General features: G+C 61.2%; 1 protein-coding gene across 2 annotated transcripts in view; it reads right to left on the bottom strand.

Moving 5' to 3' along the window:
- Positions 1-632: 632 nt before the first annotated feature.
- Positions 633-15,205, bottom strand: part of LOC142021933 (cytoplasmic phosphatidylinositol transfer protein 1-like) — a 34,897-nt gene continuing 20,324 nt past the window's right edge. For both annotated transcript variants that reach the window (XM_075011276.1, XM_075011277.1), the window contains exons 4-10: positions 13,438-13,527; positions 11,687-11,723; positions 10,861-10,932; positions 7,817-7,912; positions 7,151-7,306; positions 6,085-6,148; positions 633-4,068 (exon numbers count right to left, since the gene is read on the bottom strand). In XM_075011276.1, the coding sequence (XP_074867377.1) occupies positions 3,803-4,068; positions 6,085-6,148; positions 7,151-7,306; positions 7,817-7,912; positions 10,861-10,932; positions 11,687-11,723; positions 13,438-13,527 (781 nt within the window). In that variant the 3' untranslated portion in view covers positions 633-3,802. The remainder of the gene's footprint in view (positions 4,069-6,084; positions 6,149-7,150; positions 7,307-7,816; positions 7,913-10,860; positions 10,933-11,686; positions 11,724-13,437; positions 13,528-15,205) is intronic.

Raw genomic sequence — 15,205 nt, forward strand, 5'->3', positions numbered from 1 at the left:
CTGGCATCCTGCAGCCAGGGCTCCCCTCAGCTTGTGGGTTGCAGACGCCCAATGCCGTGACTGCCTGCGAGTGGGGCAGGGTGGGGGAAATAAAAACAGGAGGTGAGCGAGAGGAGGATGGGGCTCAGGACAGGCGGGAAGGGGCAGAGCAGCAGCCAGGGAGTGGGCCAGATGCTCCCATCTGCCATCCAAGGTTTGCTCTTACCAGCTGCATTCCTGGCCCCATGCAAAGCAGGGAGGGAGCCCTGCACAAACACAACCACACGGAATGGGGCGGAGGAGGGGGGCGTGGCAGGGGGGCTCTGTCAACAAGCCAGGTGCTGGTGACAGGAGCATGGTCCTTCCGCTCCTGCAGGAGGCCTGGCACTCGCTCACGGTGCAAATCCAGGGCGTCTCCTGAGTTCCCCTGCAGAGCCCCGGCCGTGCCAGCTCCTGAGCAGTCTGCCAGGTGGCACATCCAGGACCCCCACGAGACACAAACCCAGCCCAGGGTCTCAGGGGACCAAAACATGGCAGCACGTGCTCCCGTCTGTACACCACACACTCTCCCTAGGCCCAAATGCATGATCCTGGAACCTGGCACACAGCGCAAGGCCCCCAGGGGACACAAATCGAGACACAAAGCAGCAAAATCCAGACTGGAATGTTACATTGCGACTGGCTCTCTGGGCAGGCCACAGACCAGATCCCGGCCGCAGAAGGCCGGGCGTCCCAGGGAGCATCGGATGCATTACAGGGCTTAGTCCACTGTGCCCAGAACTTGAGCGAGGCGTCTGTAAAATCCATCCAGCCCAGGACGAGGCAATCCACCAAGGCCGTGCTCAGATCCTCCGGGGCACGGCTCTGGCTTGGCACTCTGGTCATCAGTATAAAATCCCTGGGTGCCGAAACCTCGCCACGAGGGCTCTGGCATCAAGATTTCAATTGCATCCTAGAAGCAGCAAATAGATTTGATCCAGAACCTGAACCACATGCAACAGCTTCAAATCCAGCTCTGCACCAGCGCTCAATTTTTTTCCATTCGGCGTGGAATAAATTTTATGTGCACCACCAGTAGAAACGCACGCTGCCGGCTGTGGGCGCTCTACTAATCTGCTGGGTGGCATTTAGCTCTCTCTATGGCCAGCAAAGTGCTCAGCTTACAAGGAACGCTGCTGCTCACCCTTGGGCAGGGTTTGAATTGGAAGTCTCTGGGTCTCACCCAGCTCTGATCTCCAACCTTCTTCATCAGCTAGCAAACCAGTCCCTTCCATTGCACTGCCGTGCGGAGGGGACAAGGCAAACTACAAATAAACCCAGACCTTCGGCTGAAAGGCAACGTGGCATGTTTAATGCCCCCTCCCGCACACACATTTTCACGTGAGTTCCAGGGCTGACAAAAAGCCCCAGGGAGCCAGTTCCCATTAAATCTTCTCCCCGTTGTGCTCACTAGAGTTTGGGCTTGTTTGCAGGCTGGGAAAAGCACCCAAACAAGTGAGTGCTTCTCCTGCCCCAGCCTCCATTAACCACCCCCCAATGGTGTCATTCAGCAGCTACGGCTGAATCCCAACCCAGAGCCGATTGACTTCCGGTGGCACGCACTAGAGGCTTGCCCCTGCTCGCTGCTGAGGTGCTCAAACCTCAGAGGAAGGCACAGAGAGGTGCGGAAGAGGGGCTCTGCTCTGCTTGGGACCAGGGCCTTGTTCCTCAGTTTTGCCTTAGCTTGGACTAGGCTTATTCCACCAGCAGGCCCATGCACTTTCTTGATGCAGAGGCCGGCTGTTTCATCGCTGCTGGTCTGCATCCCAAACCACAGCCTGCAGGATTACAAAGCCAACAGAGGCCAGGCAGGAGGCCCCAGCAGAGGCGAGGGAGTTGCGTTAGGAAGAAGTGCAATTCAATGCGTGCTTGGCACAGGCAGTTCAAAACCAGGGCTATGGCTCTGACCGCTGGCAACTGACACCCCGGTTCTGGACGGAGTCTGCACGTTTCCTGTATTCTCTCTGCAGGAGCTGGGGTCCTGTGCAACAGCTCCTGGGGCTTAGCCTCCAGAGGGGAGCTGGATTAGCAAGGGGCAGTTTCAAGGCCACTGAAGTCTGAGGTGCAGTTGGAAGAGATGGTAACGAGGGGCCAGGGCGGGTGGACGCCAGCCTCACCAATGGCCCTCAGGGTGGCAGGAAGCATGCATGGTGCTTTGCCGCATCCTAGGGGTGAGGGAGTCCTGCTCCTGAAGGCCCCAAGGGGGAGAATGTTGCTTGAAAGGAGGTCAGGTGTGATGGGCCCCATTGTCTCGGGAGGGGACTGGTGAAAGGAAAGGGCACTGGGCAGGCTGGTCCCCTCCCTTCCCCGGGCAGGGGCTCACGGACTCAGGAGCGCAACGGGAGAAGCAGTGATGCCAAGAGCAATTCAGGCTTCAGAGACCTGTCTGCACTAGGGACAAAAGAGGAAGCTGGCCCCTGCCATGCCTAGCACGGAGTCATACCCACCACTTAGCAATGCAGGCCTGGCCAAGCTGGCCAGCTGGCTGCCAGTGCCAACGCATGCCATGGCGCCCCTGCCCTGCAGCCAGGCAAAGAGGCGAGGCTGGGATCTCGCACGAAAATGGCAATCAAGCCCAGGTCACGTAACTGCCGACTCAGCGCGGCTTAGCTACCCTGTGCAGTCTGGCAGGGCCCGATTTACACTGGGCCTCCTAACACAGCAAGTGCCGGGGAACCACAGCTAGTGGCAGGTCGGAAACTGTCCCTAGCACAGACAAGGCCCTGGCCTGGGCATCCCATCCAGCCCCAGGGACTGTCCCCAGAGCCATCTGGATAGAGGGACTGTCGGCAGCACCTCCCTTCAGTCCAATAGGTTGGGCAGGGAGCCGGGTGTCCTCACCGTGGCTTGGAGAGCACAGGGAGGTTAGGTGGACCGTCAGGGACTCTGTCTTACCCGGTGCCAGGCCTGCAGCCTAAGTCACGGGGGGAGGAGGCTGGGAGGCCAGATAAAAGCCCTGGCAGGCCCCATGGCTGGGGGCACCCAACGCCTGGCAGCTTTTATGGCTATTGTCCATTCCGCTCACTAGCAACCCTGACGCTAGCAGCTCCTGGCTAACAGCCGCGCTTGGCCAGCTGATCCGTCTCCCTGAGGCGCACACACCAAAGGCCTGCTGCTTCCTGGCAGGCTTTCCCCTCGGCTGGGTTGCAGGGCTGTCGAGGGAGGACCCACCGGGGTCACAAGGTGCGTCCCCTGCGCTGTCCAGGCCGTGTCCTGCCCTGGCACCGAGGGCCCTGCCCAGCACTTCTATCCCTGGCAGCAGCCCCGGGCACCATCTCCCCGCTCGCTGGAACTTCCAGATAACAGCAAACCGAGAGGCTGCTGATAAGCAGAATCCACTGTTGTTTCGGAGGTGCTTTGGCTCCCTTTGGGAGAAGGCGGCACGTCGAGCTTCCTTGCCCAGCCTGGCTCCGCCACAGGGGTGCGGAGGATGGTGGAGGGCGTGGGGTGTCCCCCACCGGGGCAGGTGAGAGACGGCTCAGCAGCGCTGCTTCTCGGGAAGCGGCACCAGCCTGATGGCTGCAGCAACAGCTCTCCCTGAGTAAGTGGCTGGGAAAACCGGGCGGGCGCCGTGACGCTGAGGAGAGAGATGACCCGCGGCAGGGGGCGAAGGTCGGGCTGGTGGCGCCGGCAGGGGAGCACGTCACCCATTTGCCGTCCGGCTGCAGACCCCAGCCAGGGTCTCTTTTATTGGGGAGGGCGGGAGCGACGGTAGAGCGGAGGCGTCTGAAGGCAGGTGAGGTGGGTGCTGACTGGGGCTCTGCCTCTGGCCCCAGGGCGGTGCTTACTCAGCACTGGAGCGTTCCCTCAGTGCCGGCAACGTCAGCATTTCCGGAGCGGATTTCTTCCGGGGCCTGTCCTTGGGCACGTGGAGAAACTCGGGGGCATCCCCGCTCAGCGGGGTGGAGGGGGCGCTGGCGGGGGCGCTCTGAGTGGCGGAGGGCTGCTCCGCCTCGCTGATGGAGATGGAGGGCGTCACCCTGCCGATGAGCTCGTTGGTGGCTTCCTGCGTTTCCCTCTCATACTGGCGCACCTCCTCCATGGTCATCTCTGCCGAGAGCAAAGAGGGAGAGTTCAGAGGCCCGGCCTGCAGACGGCGGAGTGGCCGGCGCCCCCGGGTGCCAGGCAAACACCGGGTTCTGCCTCTGCAGCCATAGGGACGTGGGGTCACCTCTCTCGCCAGGGGCTGTCCCAGGCCTTTTCCGCCCTCCAGCTCTCTCTGTCTCAGAGGTCTCCAAAGCGTGGGGTGCGCCTCTGCAGAGGAAGGTTTGGGGGAAGACTGCTGGGGTCTAGGTCAGCACCCAGGTGGGGCAGGGAGGGGGCGCCACCCAGTTCTGCTCCTGGTTCCAGCCCCATGCTCAGGACCCCGACGGGGGCTGCAGGGGGTGGGGGGGGGGTCTGCCACAGACCGGGCTCAGTGGGAGGAGAGTGGGTAAAAAGTTTGGGGACCATTGTTCTGTCTGTTATAATCCCATCCCTCCCCTCTGGGCGTCCAGCCAGGGCCCATTGCTGCTGAGGCTAAAACACAGCCCAGAAGAGGCCAACTAATGACCCAAGCTGGCTGAAGAAGGGAGCCCTGGGGTGTGGGGTGCCGGAAGGCCCCCCCGCTATGGCCCACAGGGGCTGTGTCACAGGGACGGACTCTCCTTTCCAACCGCAGCACAGCCTCTAGCACGGCCGGCCCCTCCCACGAAGCGCTGGACATGGGAGAGTTGACTCGGCCGTGGCCACCAGAAGGCAGCTCCTGTACATGGCTGGATCTACAGAGCTAGCAGGTAAACAGGCTTGGCTCCTGCTTCATGGGCAAGCCAGCGGCATCAGGCCCAGCAAGCAGCACGGGGGCTGTGAACAGGCCTCTGCCGCGGGCTGGGCCATGAGCCAGGGCCCAGATTTCTGGGCTGGGCTGTGATGGTGGGAGGAGCTGATCCCGGAATAACAGAGGATGGAAGTCAGGGGCAAGGTGCAGCTGCTGAGCTGCACTGGGGAAGCTGGCACAGCCCCTGCCTCCTCCGTGGGTACAGAGGTGACTACGTGTCTGTGTGTGTCCAGTCTCCTGTGTGAGGGGCACTGGGCCGGGTCTGCCAGCCAGGAGCCCACATCGGAAAGCTCCGGCCTGACGAAGACGGGGCAGCATAAGCAAACCCCACAGGAGAGCAGGACAGGGGCCCATCCCCAGTGCCTGCCGCTCCCCCGCTGCAAGGCCTGGCCACTCTCTGCCCACGTTCTCCCGGTCAGCTTCCCAGCTCTGCAAGTGGAGGGGAGCCGGGAGCCAGGCTGCTGCCTGGTTCCCACCTCCCTGCTGCTTAGGGGACCCAGGAAACTGACCAGCTCCTGGGACAGGGCTCCTGTGGGACCTGCGGGGAGCTGGAGGTGTGAGGGGCTCAGAAGGTTGAAAAGCCCCAGCAGCAATAAGACTGAGGTAAAGCCAGGACAGGGGGCACCAGCTCAGGTTGTTTGCAGGGTCAGCAAAGGGCGCAAGGTCTCTGATCTGTAAAGCATTTTCTTGTTCCACACACCAGGACGCCTGTCGGGACAGCAGCCCCCTAAGCGGGAGGGGGAAAGGTCCTGGTCCCTGCTGCCTTACGCACCACTACTATGGCTCCCTGGCCCACACCAGCTACGCTGTCCCACCTCCAGGGGCCAAACTCAGCCCTGGAGCAAGCACCCGCCTTTCCTGGGGTCCCCAGTGCGAGAGGGCGTGCGATGGGTGCCGCGCCTTTGGGAGGGACCAAGGCCCCAGCAGAGCAGGGGCAGGGAGCCTGCCACGGGCAGCTCTGGTGTTTTGCCGGCATTGGAAGCAGCCAGGAGGAGAGGCAGAGGGTGAGGGCGGGAGCTCCAGCAGCCCTGGGGAAGGGAAGAGTGGTCTGATGGCTGGACTCCACACGGCTCCTGTCACTGGGGCAGAGAGCAGAGGCTATTGGGAACCCTTGGCATTGTAGCCCAGGCCAGACACAGGGCACAGACCAGGGCTGGGGCGCCCGGGGACCAGGACAGGAGGCTCCCGCAGCTCTGCTGCACAGGGGATTTCCTCTGTCGTCGTAAGAGCATTGCTGCAGACTCACTCACCGCACCACTCATCCAGCCAGGCGAAGGCCTGCCGGTGTCCGATCAACAGAACGTCCCGGATCACCTGCAACCACAGCACAATTATCCCCAGCAGGCCCTGCCCGGGACCTCCACCCTGGAGCCCTCTGCCCCACCCACCCAAGGGGGCCACTCCTGGAGCTGACAGCTGGGAATTAGCTCCTCAGGGCAGAGAGCTGGTGGCCCCTCCGGAGAGAAGCAGGGTGTCGTGTTGTGCCCCTGAGTTCAGTAGTGAAAGCCCCGGTCTCCCCTCAGTGGGCAGGGCTGGGGTAACAGCCGGCAACCAGACACAAGCGGACACATGCTAATCTGAGTCTGTGCAGCACCTCACAACTATCCTTGTGCTGTGCAGCCCACGGACAGGCGGACCATCACTGCAGCAGTGGGAAGAAGACTCCCACCCTTCTGCTCCAAAAGCACAGCTCCCTGGAGCACAAGGAGAATCTCCACTGAGTTGGCAGTATAGGTTCTATGACACGCAAATGAGAAGTTCTTGTTCCATCTAGTAGCGGGCAACGGTACATCTGTACGTATGCTTGTAACACACATGCACCCTCTCTCTCGTTCTTTACCCAGCTCATTGCAACATTGTAGGGGAATATAAGTGGACCCCTCAGGCTGTGGTCTTGTCTCCACTACATGAGAGACAGACGCTGCAGCATTGACCCGCTGGCTGGCAATGTACCGGGTGCGCACAGACACAGGAACTCGCTCTCCCAGCATGCTCTGGTTGACACTGGTGCTGAGCAGAGCAGCTGGCGTTGACAGGACAGCAGCCCCTGCCAACCGTTCCGCACACAAGCAGCCACGGTGCAGCTACGCTGTTTGCAGAGCTGAAGCAGAAGGCTGGTGCCACGCAGGGTAGACAAGGCCTGTGGCTGCTGAAATAAAGCGAACCAGACTCGGTCCTAACGACTGCAGGGGTCTGAAGTTTTTACAGAAGCTGGGCCTGTGCCCATCTAGGTCTGGGGCTGCAGTGCTCTGAAAACCTCTCTCTCTCTCACTCCCGCCCCCCACCGCCCGCAGCGCCAGGCGGCCCAGCACTCACCTTGTGGACAAAGTGCTCCACTCGCGTCTGCAGCCCCCACACCTCAAACTTGACCGTGACCAGTTTGTAGGAGCACATGATGGGCTTGGTGAGCTCCCGCCAGCCTTCCCGCAGGGGCCCCCGGCCTGTCTTCACTGAGCTGAAGTACCGTGGGTCCTGCCATGGAGAGGGACAGGAGAAGGTAGCAAAGCCTGGATGCCCACCACAACTAGACAGGAACTGGCCCAACCCCATGGCCTGTGGGTGCTTCTGTGCCCTATTACGTGCCAGCCTGGGTGGGTCTCCCGCCCAGTGAGAACAGCTCGTGGTTCACAGTGGTGGTCAGAAACATCTTGCCCAGGCCTCCCTGATACCAGACCTCCCAGCTGAAGGTAAGTGGGTGGGTGGGCCCAGGCTGGCCAGGCAGGCTGGCCACAGAGGCTAGCAGGCAAGCTAAGAGGGCTCGGCGTGGGCTAGGCAGGTGGATCAAGACAGCAAGCAGTGCAGGAGAAGGTTTGTGGAGAAACAGGCCCATATCTGCCTGGTTGGGCAGGCTGGTGGGTAGCGTCAGGCTCCATAGGTGTGTAAGAGGAGCAGTGCCCAGGGTGGATGGGAGCATATGAATGTGCTGTCCGACACCTACGTGCATCCTGTTCACTCCTTGCTCTCCTTCTGGGCTGTCATTACCTCTGCGCTCCGGTAATAGCGCTCTGGAATCTCGTCAAAGGCAATATCCAGGCACGTGACCTCATGATCACCCAGGATTTTGTCATTGTGGAAGATCTGGGAGTGGAAAGAGCAGGGTGAAAAACACCTCCTAGCCTTGAGCATCTGCCTGCACCCACCCATTGCCAACAGGGAAATGAAATGGTCCCTGGGACTAGCTCTGTAAGGGGAAGAGCCACTCCCAGCTGAGAGACCTCCTGAAAGCTCCTTGAAGTTCACTGGAGGATACCTAATGCAACAACAGTTTTTTGAAAAGGCTCTAGAGGCGATCCTGGCAATTACAGGTCAAAAAGCCTAACTTCAGTGCCAGACAAAGTGGTTGACACGACAGTAATGAAAAGAAGGATCACACACATAAACAAACAGGGTTTGCCAAGGAAAAGTCCGCATGTCTTGCGTAAAGGGAAATCATCATGCCTCACTAGTCTACTAGGATTCTTTGAGGAAGTCAACAAACGTGGACTAGGGTGATCCAGTGGATATGATGTACTTGGACTTGCAGACACCCTTTGACAAGGATCCTCACCAAAGGGTCTTAAACAAAGCAAGCAGCCATGCGATAAGAGGGCAGGCCCTCTCCTGGTTCAGTAACTGGTTAACAGATAAGAAACACGGTGTAGGAATAAACAGCCAGTTTGCTGAAAGGAAAGAGGGAAATAGCAGGTCTTCCCAGCAATCGGCTGCCCAATATACTCATAAATGGTTTGGAAAACAGGATAAACAGTGAGGTGGCAAAATTTGCAGAAGAGACAAAATTATTCAAGATAGATAAGCCCAATGAAGCCTGCGAAGGGTTACAAAGGGACTTCACAGAAGATGAAATTCCAATACCAACAGGGACTGATCATAGAATCATAGAATACTAGGACTGGAAGGACTGACTGAATAGGACTGCAGCTGGGGAGGGGGGAGATTTTTTGAATACTAGGACTGGAAGGGACCTGGAGAGGCCATTGAGTCCAGCCCCCTGCCCTCATGGCAGGACCATGTACTGTTTAGACCATCCCTGACAGACATCTATCTAACCTGTTCTTGAATATCTCCAGCGATGGAGATTCCACAACCTCCCTAGGCAATTTATTCCACTGTTCAACCACCCTGACAGTTAGGAACTTTTTCCTAATGTCCAACCTAAACCTCCCTTGCTGCAGTTTAAGCCCATTGCCTCTTGTTCTATCCTCAGAGGCCAAAAAGAACAAGTTTTCTCCCTCCTCCTTATGACACCCTTTTAGATTCCTGAAAACCGCTATCATGTCCCCCCTCAATCTTCTCTTTCCCAAACTAAACAGGCCCAATTCTTTCAGCCTTTCTTCATAGGTCACATTCTCTAGACCTTTGATCATTCTTGTCGCTCTTGTCTGGACCCTTTCCACTTTCCCCACATCTTTCTTGAACTGCAGCACCCAGAACTGGACGCAATACTCCAGCTGAGGCCTAACCAGCGCAGAGTAGAGCTGAAGAATGACTTCTCGTGTCTTGTTCACAACACACCTGTTACTGCATCCCAGAATCACGTTTGCTTAGATGCATTAGAATTGGAAAAGGTGCAGGGAAGGGCAGTTAAAATGATCCGGGATCTGGAACAGCTTTCGTATGAGGAAAGGTTAAAATACCTGGGAAAAGAAATGGCTAAAGGGGGATATAACAGAGGTCTCTAGAGAACCAGGGATCATTCAATGATGTTAACAGGCAGCAGGTAAAGAAGCAAAAGGAAGGACTTCTTCACACAACACACAAGCAACCTGTGGAACTCCCTGCCAGGGGATGTTGTGAAGGCCAAAGCTACAACAGGAGTCAAACCAGAACTCGGAAGTCCATCAGTGCTGTTAACCAGGAAGGGCAGGGAGGTAACCTCGCGCTCTGAGCATCCGTAGCCTCTGCCTGCCAGAGGCTGGGACTGACTGACAGTCGTGTACCCGATAATTTTTCACGGCCATGCGTAGAACGAATTTTGTTCTGTGCACCAAAGCGGAGAGGCTGCGTGGCACACCGTTTCCATTCCGGTGCACGCACCAGAATTCATTCCGTACAGGGGCGTTGTGTGGGGTGGGGGTGAGGGGCTTGGAGCATGGAAGGGGGCTCAGGAGGGGGAGGGGGAGGACTCTGGGGTGGGGCTGGGGATGAGGCATTTGGGGGCAGGGAGGGAACTCTAGCCTGGGGCCAAGGGGGTTGGAACGTGGGGGTGCTCCAGGCAGGAGGCTGAGGTGGGGGTGCAGTGCCTGGGCAGGAGGGAGGGTGCAGGGCCTGGGAGGGAACTCAGGGCTGGAGCAGGGGATGGGGCTGCCGGGTGCGTACCTGGGGCAGCTCCCATGTGGTGGGTGCGTGCGCAGGGGGCGGGGGCAGAACAGGTGGCTCCTGCACTCACCGCCTCTCACAGCTCCCATTGGCCACGATTCCCAGCCGATGGGGGCTGTGTGGAGGGAGACCCCAGGCTAGGGCAGCATCCGGTGCTCACAGCGACGTGGCTCCCAGGGAGTGGGAGGGATGGAAGGAGCAGCAGCACCTGGAGCTGCCTCCCCAAACCCCCACGTCCTGGCACAGAGCACAGGGACTTTACAGCCTGCAGCCCCTACAGCTCCTGTCGACGCGGCTCTGCTGCTGGGGCCGGAGATCACCTCTCTGCCCCGGCCAGGCAGCTCTGCGTACGACAGCCCTGAGCCCTGCGTGGGGCCGGCTGGGCAGTGGCACGGCCCCGCAGCTGACGGGATCCCCGGACGAGGGGGTGGATCACTTGACCCCGGCCTGTGCTCCGAAGCACCCGGCTCCGGCCGCTCTTGGAGGACGGCCTCCTGGCCTGGCCGGGTCGTTCCCGTGTTCAGCCTCGCTCAGAAGCACCCGGCGGGGGCTGAGCTGTGTCACAGACCGGGCGCAGAGTGGTGCCGGGCTGCCTCCCGCTGCCCCATGCGAGGGGGACGGGACCTGGAGGCGCTGGACGTGTCTGGGCTGGGCGTGGCTGGTTCCGGTGGCGTTCGGCGGGGAGAAGGGCGCAGGCTGGGCCCACTTACGCTCTCGTTGTCACCGCAGTTGTCCTCGTACTTGGTCTCGATGTAAATGGAGAACTTGGGCAGGAAGGAGCACTGCGGAGGGAGGGAGAGGCCGTTAGGCGGCGGCTGGGAGAACGTCGCCCACGCGAGTCCTCCTCCCTGGGCCCAGCCCCGGCGTGTCCCAGCGCAGACCCCGCCGGTCTCAGAGGCTCTCGCTCAGGGCTGGTGCCGGCTCGCCCGCCCAAGGCGCCCGCAGAGGCGCAGCACGGGCAGCGTCAGGGCCCCCAGCTCCAGGGCCGGCCCGCGTCTGCCCCGGAGGGAGCCGACGGAGCGAGGGGAGGCCCAGAGCCACCTCCGAGCTGGCCGAGCCCCGGCAGCGAACGATGCCGGTGGGCAGGAGGGGCGCCGGGTGCTGGCAGCGGAGTGCAAAGGGAGGAGCCGCCAGTGAGCGGCAAGATGCACCTGGTGACAGTGCCGGGGCCCCTCCGGTGTCCGACAGGGCAGGGGTTGTCTCTCTCCCTCCGGCTGGAGGCTACCTGCTCTCAGAGCAGAGGGGGCAGGGTTAGCCGGGGGCGGGGGGTGGGGGGAAGGGCCAACTGGGGAGTCATCTGCCCCAGTGCACTGGGAGCACGATGGATGGGGGGAAAGGGAGCAGCGAGGGCTGAGCTGAGCAGCACGAGAGCGGCTGGTGAGTTCCCCCCTGCGCTGCAATCAGGGGCGGTTCTGAATTCATTCTCATGCACCCCCAGGGATGCCCCCGGCCAGCTGTGCCCAGCAGCGTGGCAGGGCCTTGCCGACCAGCAGCCCGGGTTCTGGGAGCGGTACAACGTCAGGTCGCTCTTCTTACCGTGTACTCTGCGCCGAAAGCACGGCGATCGCAGGGTCCGGCAGGGTGCGAGGGAGAGAGAGAGGAGCAGAGTTACTGCATGCGGGCGGGCGGCCTGGGGGGATCTGCCCACGGGGACAGCCAGCCCGTGCCCGAGCTGGGATTCCTACTGGCTCAGACCACTAGGCCATGCTGCCTTGCTCGGTGACACAAGCCGTGAGGAGCTGAGTTGGACCCCATCTGAATCATGCAGGGCAGGGGAAGTTTTTCTCTTCAGGCGCAAAAGCAAAAGCCCCTCCCCAAGGGGAGCTCCCCAGCTCTGCTGCAGAGACGCAGGCTCTCTGGGGCACAGGATCCCCCTCCCTCGCCAAACAGTCCCTCTGCCTCCTGCAGCAAAGCCCACGCACCCCACCAGAGAGGCTGCGGCCGAGTCCCCACTGCCCATACAAACAGCTGTCAGCTCCCCAGGAAACTGAATTAAATCTCCTGAGCTTCCATTCCCAAGGACGCCGCGCCAGTGTCGCTGAACGGGGCTGGCTTTCGGTGTCCGTTTTGCCTCACTCTTGTGTGGGAAGAGTCCCCCCCATTTGTGAGCTCTCCCCTGCATGCAAATACCACACCAGGTGCACCCTCGATGCGCTGCTTGGAGAGAACCCCTGAACCTGGGTGATGGGGGGATTTCTGGCTGTGGGCGGAGGACGCAGACGCTGCTGGCGCTCGGCACAGCTCGGTGCCTGGCTGGCTGGATTCCCCTCCTGGCTGCTCTAGAGCAGGGAGCAGTGCTTGTCTTTGGAGAGGGAGGCGGAGCTGGCTGGGACACGGGGGGGGCACCACCATGGACGGGCAGTGCCACACCGTGGATGGCTAACCGGCTCTGCCACACTGGAGAAGCCCCAGCGGTGGGAGGCCCTGGGACGCCCCAGGCACACAGCCCCAGGTGAACGCCTGGTGTTCCCAGCCCGCCCCTGTCGGCGGGAGACGAGCAGGCCCTGCAGAGGGCTCGGGTGGCTGCTGGCAAACCCGGGCAGCGAGAAGCTTGCCCGAGGCTCCACATTCACCCGCTCTGGCCGAGCTCCCGCACCCTGCGGTGTTGGCTCTGCCTCAGGCTGTGGCCTGCAGAGCTGGAGCAGCCAGGGTGGACTCTCTGGGCTCTGCTTTCCCCGCCGGTAGCACACGAGGGGGGGAGCCTGAGGCAGCCCAGCCAGGGAGCAGCTCAAGGCAGGCTGTCCTGCGACGAACACTGGGCCGGGGGCTGGCTCATCAGACGCCAGAAGCCGCTGACTCTCGGACAAGGGCCACGGCTGACAAATGGCCGAGGCCCGTCCACCCGGCAACAAAGCCCTGGCAAATGCGTGTGTCTGGGGGGGGCCAGACGCCTGGGTCCCCCAGCCCGGTATGAACGACCTGAAGTCCCGGCCTCGGGGGGTTAGAGGGCACCGGGAGAATAGCTCCGTAGTTCTGTGAGGACCTGGGAGTCACTCCCAGTGCTGGCTGGGGGCGGCGGGGGGGGGGACAGGAAATAGGAGACAGCGCTGAGCACTTGGGCGGCCCCCCCAGGAGACTCAAATGCTGCCCAGCTAATTAGCAGGGAGCCCTCCCCAGCCGGCAGCGCGCAGCTCCTGGTGGTGCACGTCGGCCCAGGCCCCGGTGCACGGCAAAATGTATTCCGCACACGGGTGGGAAAAATGGGCAGGACCGTGGGAGGTGAAGGCCGGCCCTGGGGGCACCCAGAGAGCAGTGGCGGAGAGCGGGGCACGACGGGACGTCTCTTACCTGTGATGGTGTATGGGTAATAGTTCCAGGCCTTCTCCGTGACGTAGAATATCCGGGGGGTCACCGCCCGGGCCCAGCCGGGCAGCTTGCTGCAGGGGTAAAGCAGAGCGGGAGTTAGTGCTCACAGCTCAGCGGGAGCTCGAGCCTGAGCTCCCTCGCCAGCAAGTTCTGCACCGTCCCTGCCAGGGCACCTCAGCGCTGGCGGCAGAGGGGCCGCAACCCACTGTGGACCCAGCTACCCCTCACTGCCCTGGACACCGTGCTCCACGGCTGCCCCACGCCCTCCCAGAGCAACACGCCTCAGTGCGTCCACTCCCGGCTCCCCGGCCAGCCTGGGCCCCCTCCAACTCCACCCCCCACCACTGGTCACCTCCCCCCCGCCCGGCTCACCCACCTGGGCCCGGCCCCTTGTGCTCTCCGCCTGCTCCAGGAATAGTGTCGGCTCCCACTAAAGCAAAGGCAACTGGGCCCTTGGTCTCCGGGGAAGTCAGTTCAGGCCCTGGCTCCTGCCTGCTTTTGCCTGGCTGCCAGCGTTTTCCCCCAGGTTCAGGCCAGGGAAACCAGCCTGTGGCTGCTCTGGGGGGCACGATTGTCACCGGTCTGCGCCAGGAGCCTCCTCTCGCAGGCCGAGCTGCAGCAGCCGGGGCTGACAGTGAACAGGCAGCTCACGCCAGCTCCCCTCCGGCTGCGACAGCCATTGGCGGGGAGCTGGAGCGGGAGGGGAGAGGTTAGACGTGGTTTGATTCATTGCCAGCCTCTATAAATAGCAGCCCCGAGAGAGGAATCGTGAGTGCTGCAGCTAAAAATACCCCGTCTGGCACCAGCAGCTCCCTCTGCGGGTACGCAGCTGATTAATGCGCAGCGAGAGATGGCGCGGCGCAGCCAGGGCTGTATCACACAGCCAGGAGATCCATCTGGCCTGGGAGAGCGCGGGGGACCAAAGCCAACTCCCAGGCCATCGGGCCAGTCCTGGGAGGGGAAAGCAAGAGGGCTGGGAAAGAAACCGTGAGCACGAACGTCAGTGAAACCCAAAGGCCCTCTCAGGTGTACAGGGTCGGGCACCTCGAGAGCAAATAGCTGCGCACGGCCAGGTCGGTGGAACCCAAGGGAGTCCTTGTTATGGGGCTAAAGCCACAGGCAGCCCTGAGACACCGGGAGGGTCGTGTCTACGCCACAGCTTGGAATCGGGTTCTCCAATGCGGCTGTCAGGATCCCCCGAGAACCTGGGACCCACCCGAGGAATTGTCGCCTGTAAAACACTTTGGTGACCCTGCTGGAGTTCTGGCTCCTGGCGTCAGAGTGAGCCCTGTGTGGCGGGAGGATCAGACCATCGGGCTTTAATAAGCCAGACACAGCTCGGTAGCGCTGCCGAGGGGTGGGAGAACAAGCTCAGCCTTTGCAAAGCCATTTTTTAATCCTGCCTACCCTTCCCACCTTCCCCAAACCCCAAGAGACTCGGACCAACGTCTTCAGAGCTGGGTGCCTCCAAGTCAGCTCCTAAATCCTGGCTCAGGCACCTAAACAAGTGTCAGCTACGCAGAGGGACCTGGCCACCGCAGCTTCCATTTCCCTGCAAGAGCTCAGCACCTCTGTAGATCAGATCCCTCACGTAGGAACCCACAGTCCCTGGTCTCCACATGCCTGCAGAGTCCCACTGTCTTTCGCCGGACTGGAGGTGAGCCAAAACGCTGGTGGGGGGAGCCTTTAGCAGGCACGGAGGCATCACCTGACTTGGAAACTGGGGCATAACTAAGGAGCCCAAACAAG

Source organism: Carettochelys insculpta, chromosome 16, assembly GCF_033958435.1.
Source record: "Carettochelys insculpta isolate YL-2023 chromosome 16, ASM3395843v1, whole genome shotgun sequence".
In the NCBI taxonomy this organism is placed as follows: domain Eukaryota; kingdom Metazoa; phylum Chordata; order Testudines; family Carettochelyidae; genus Carettochelys; species Carettochelys insculpta.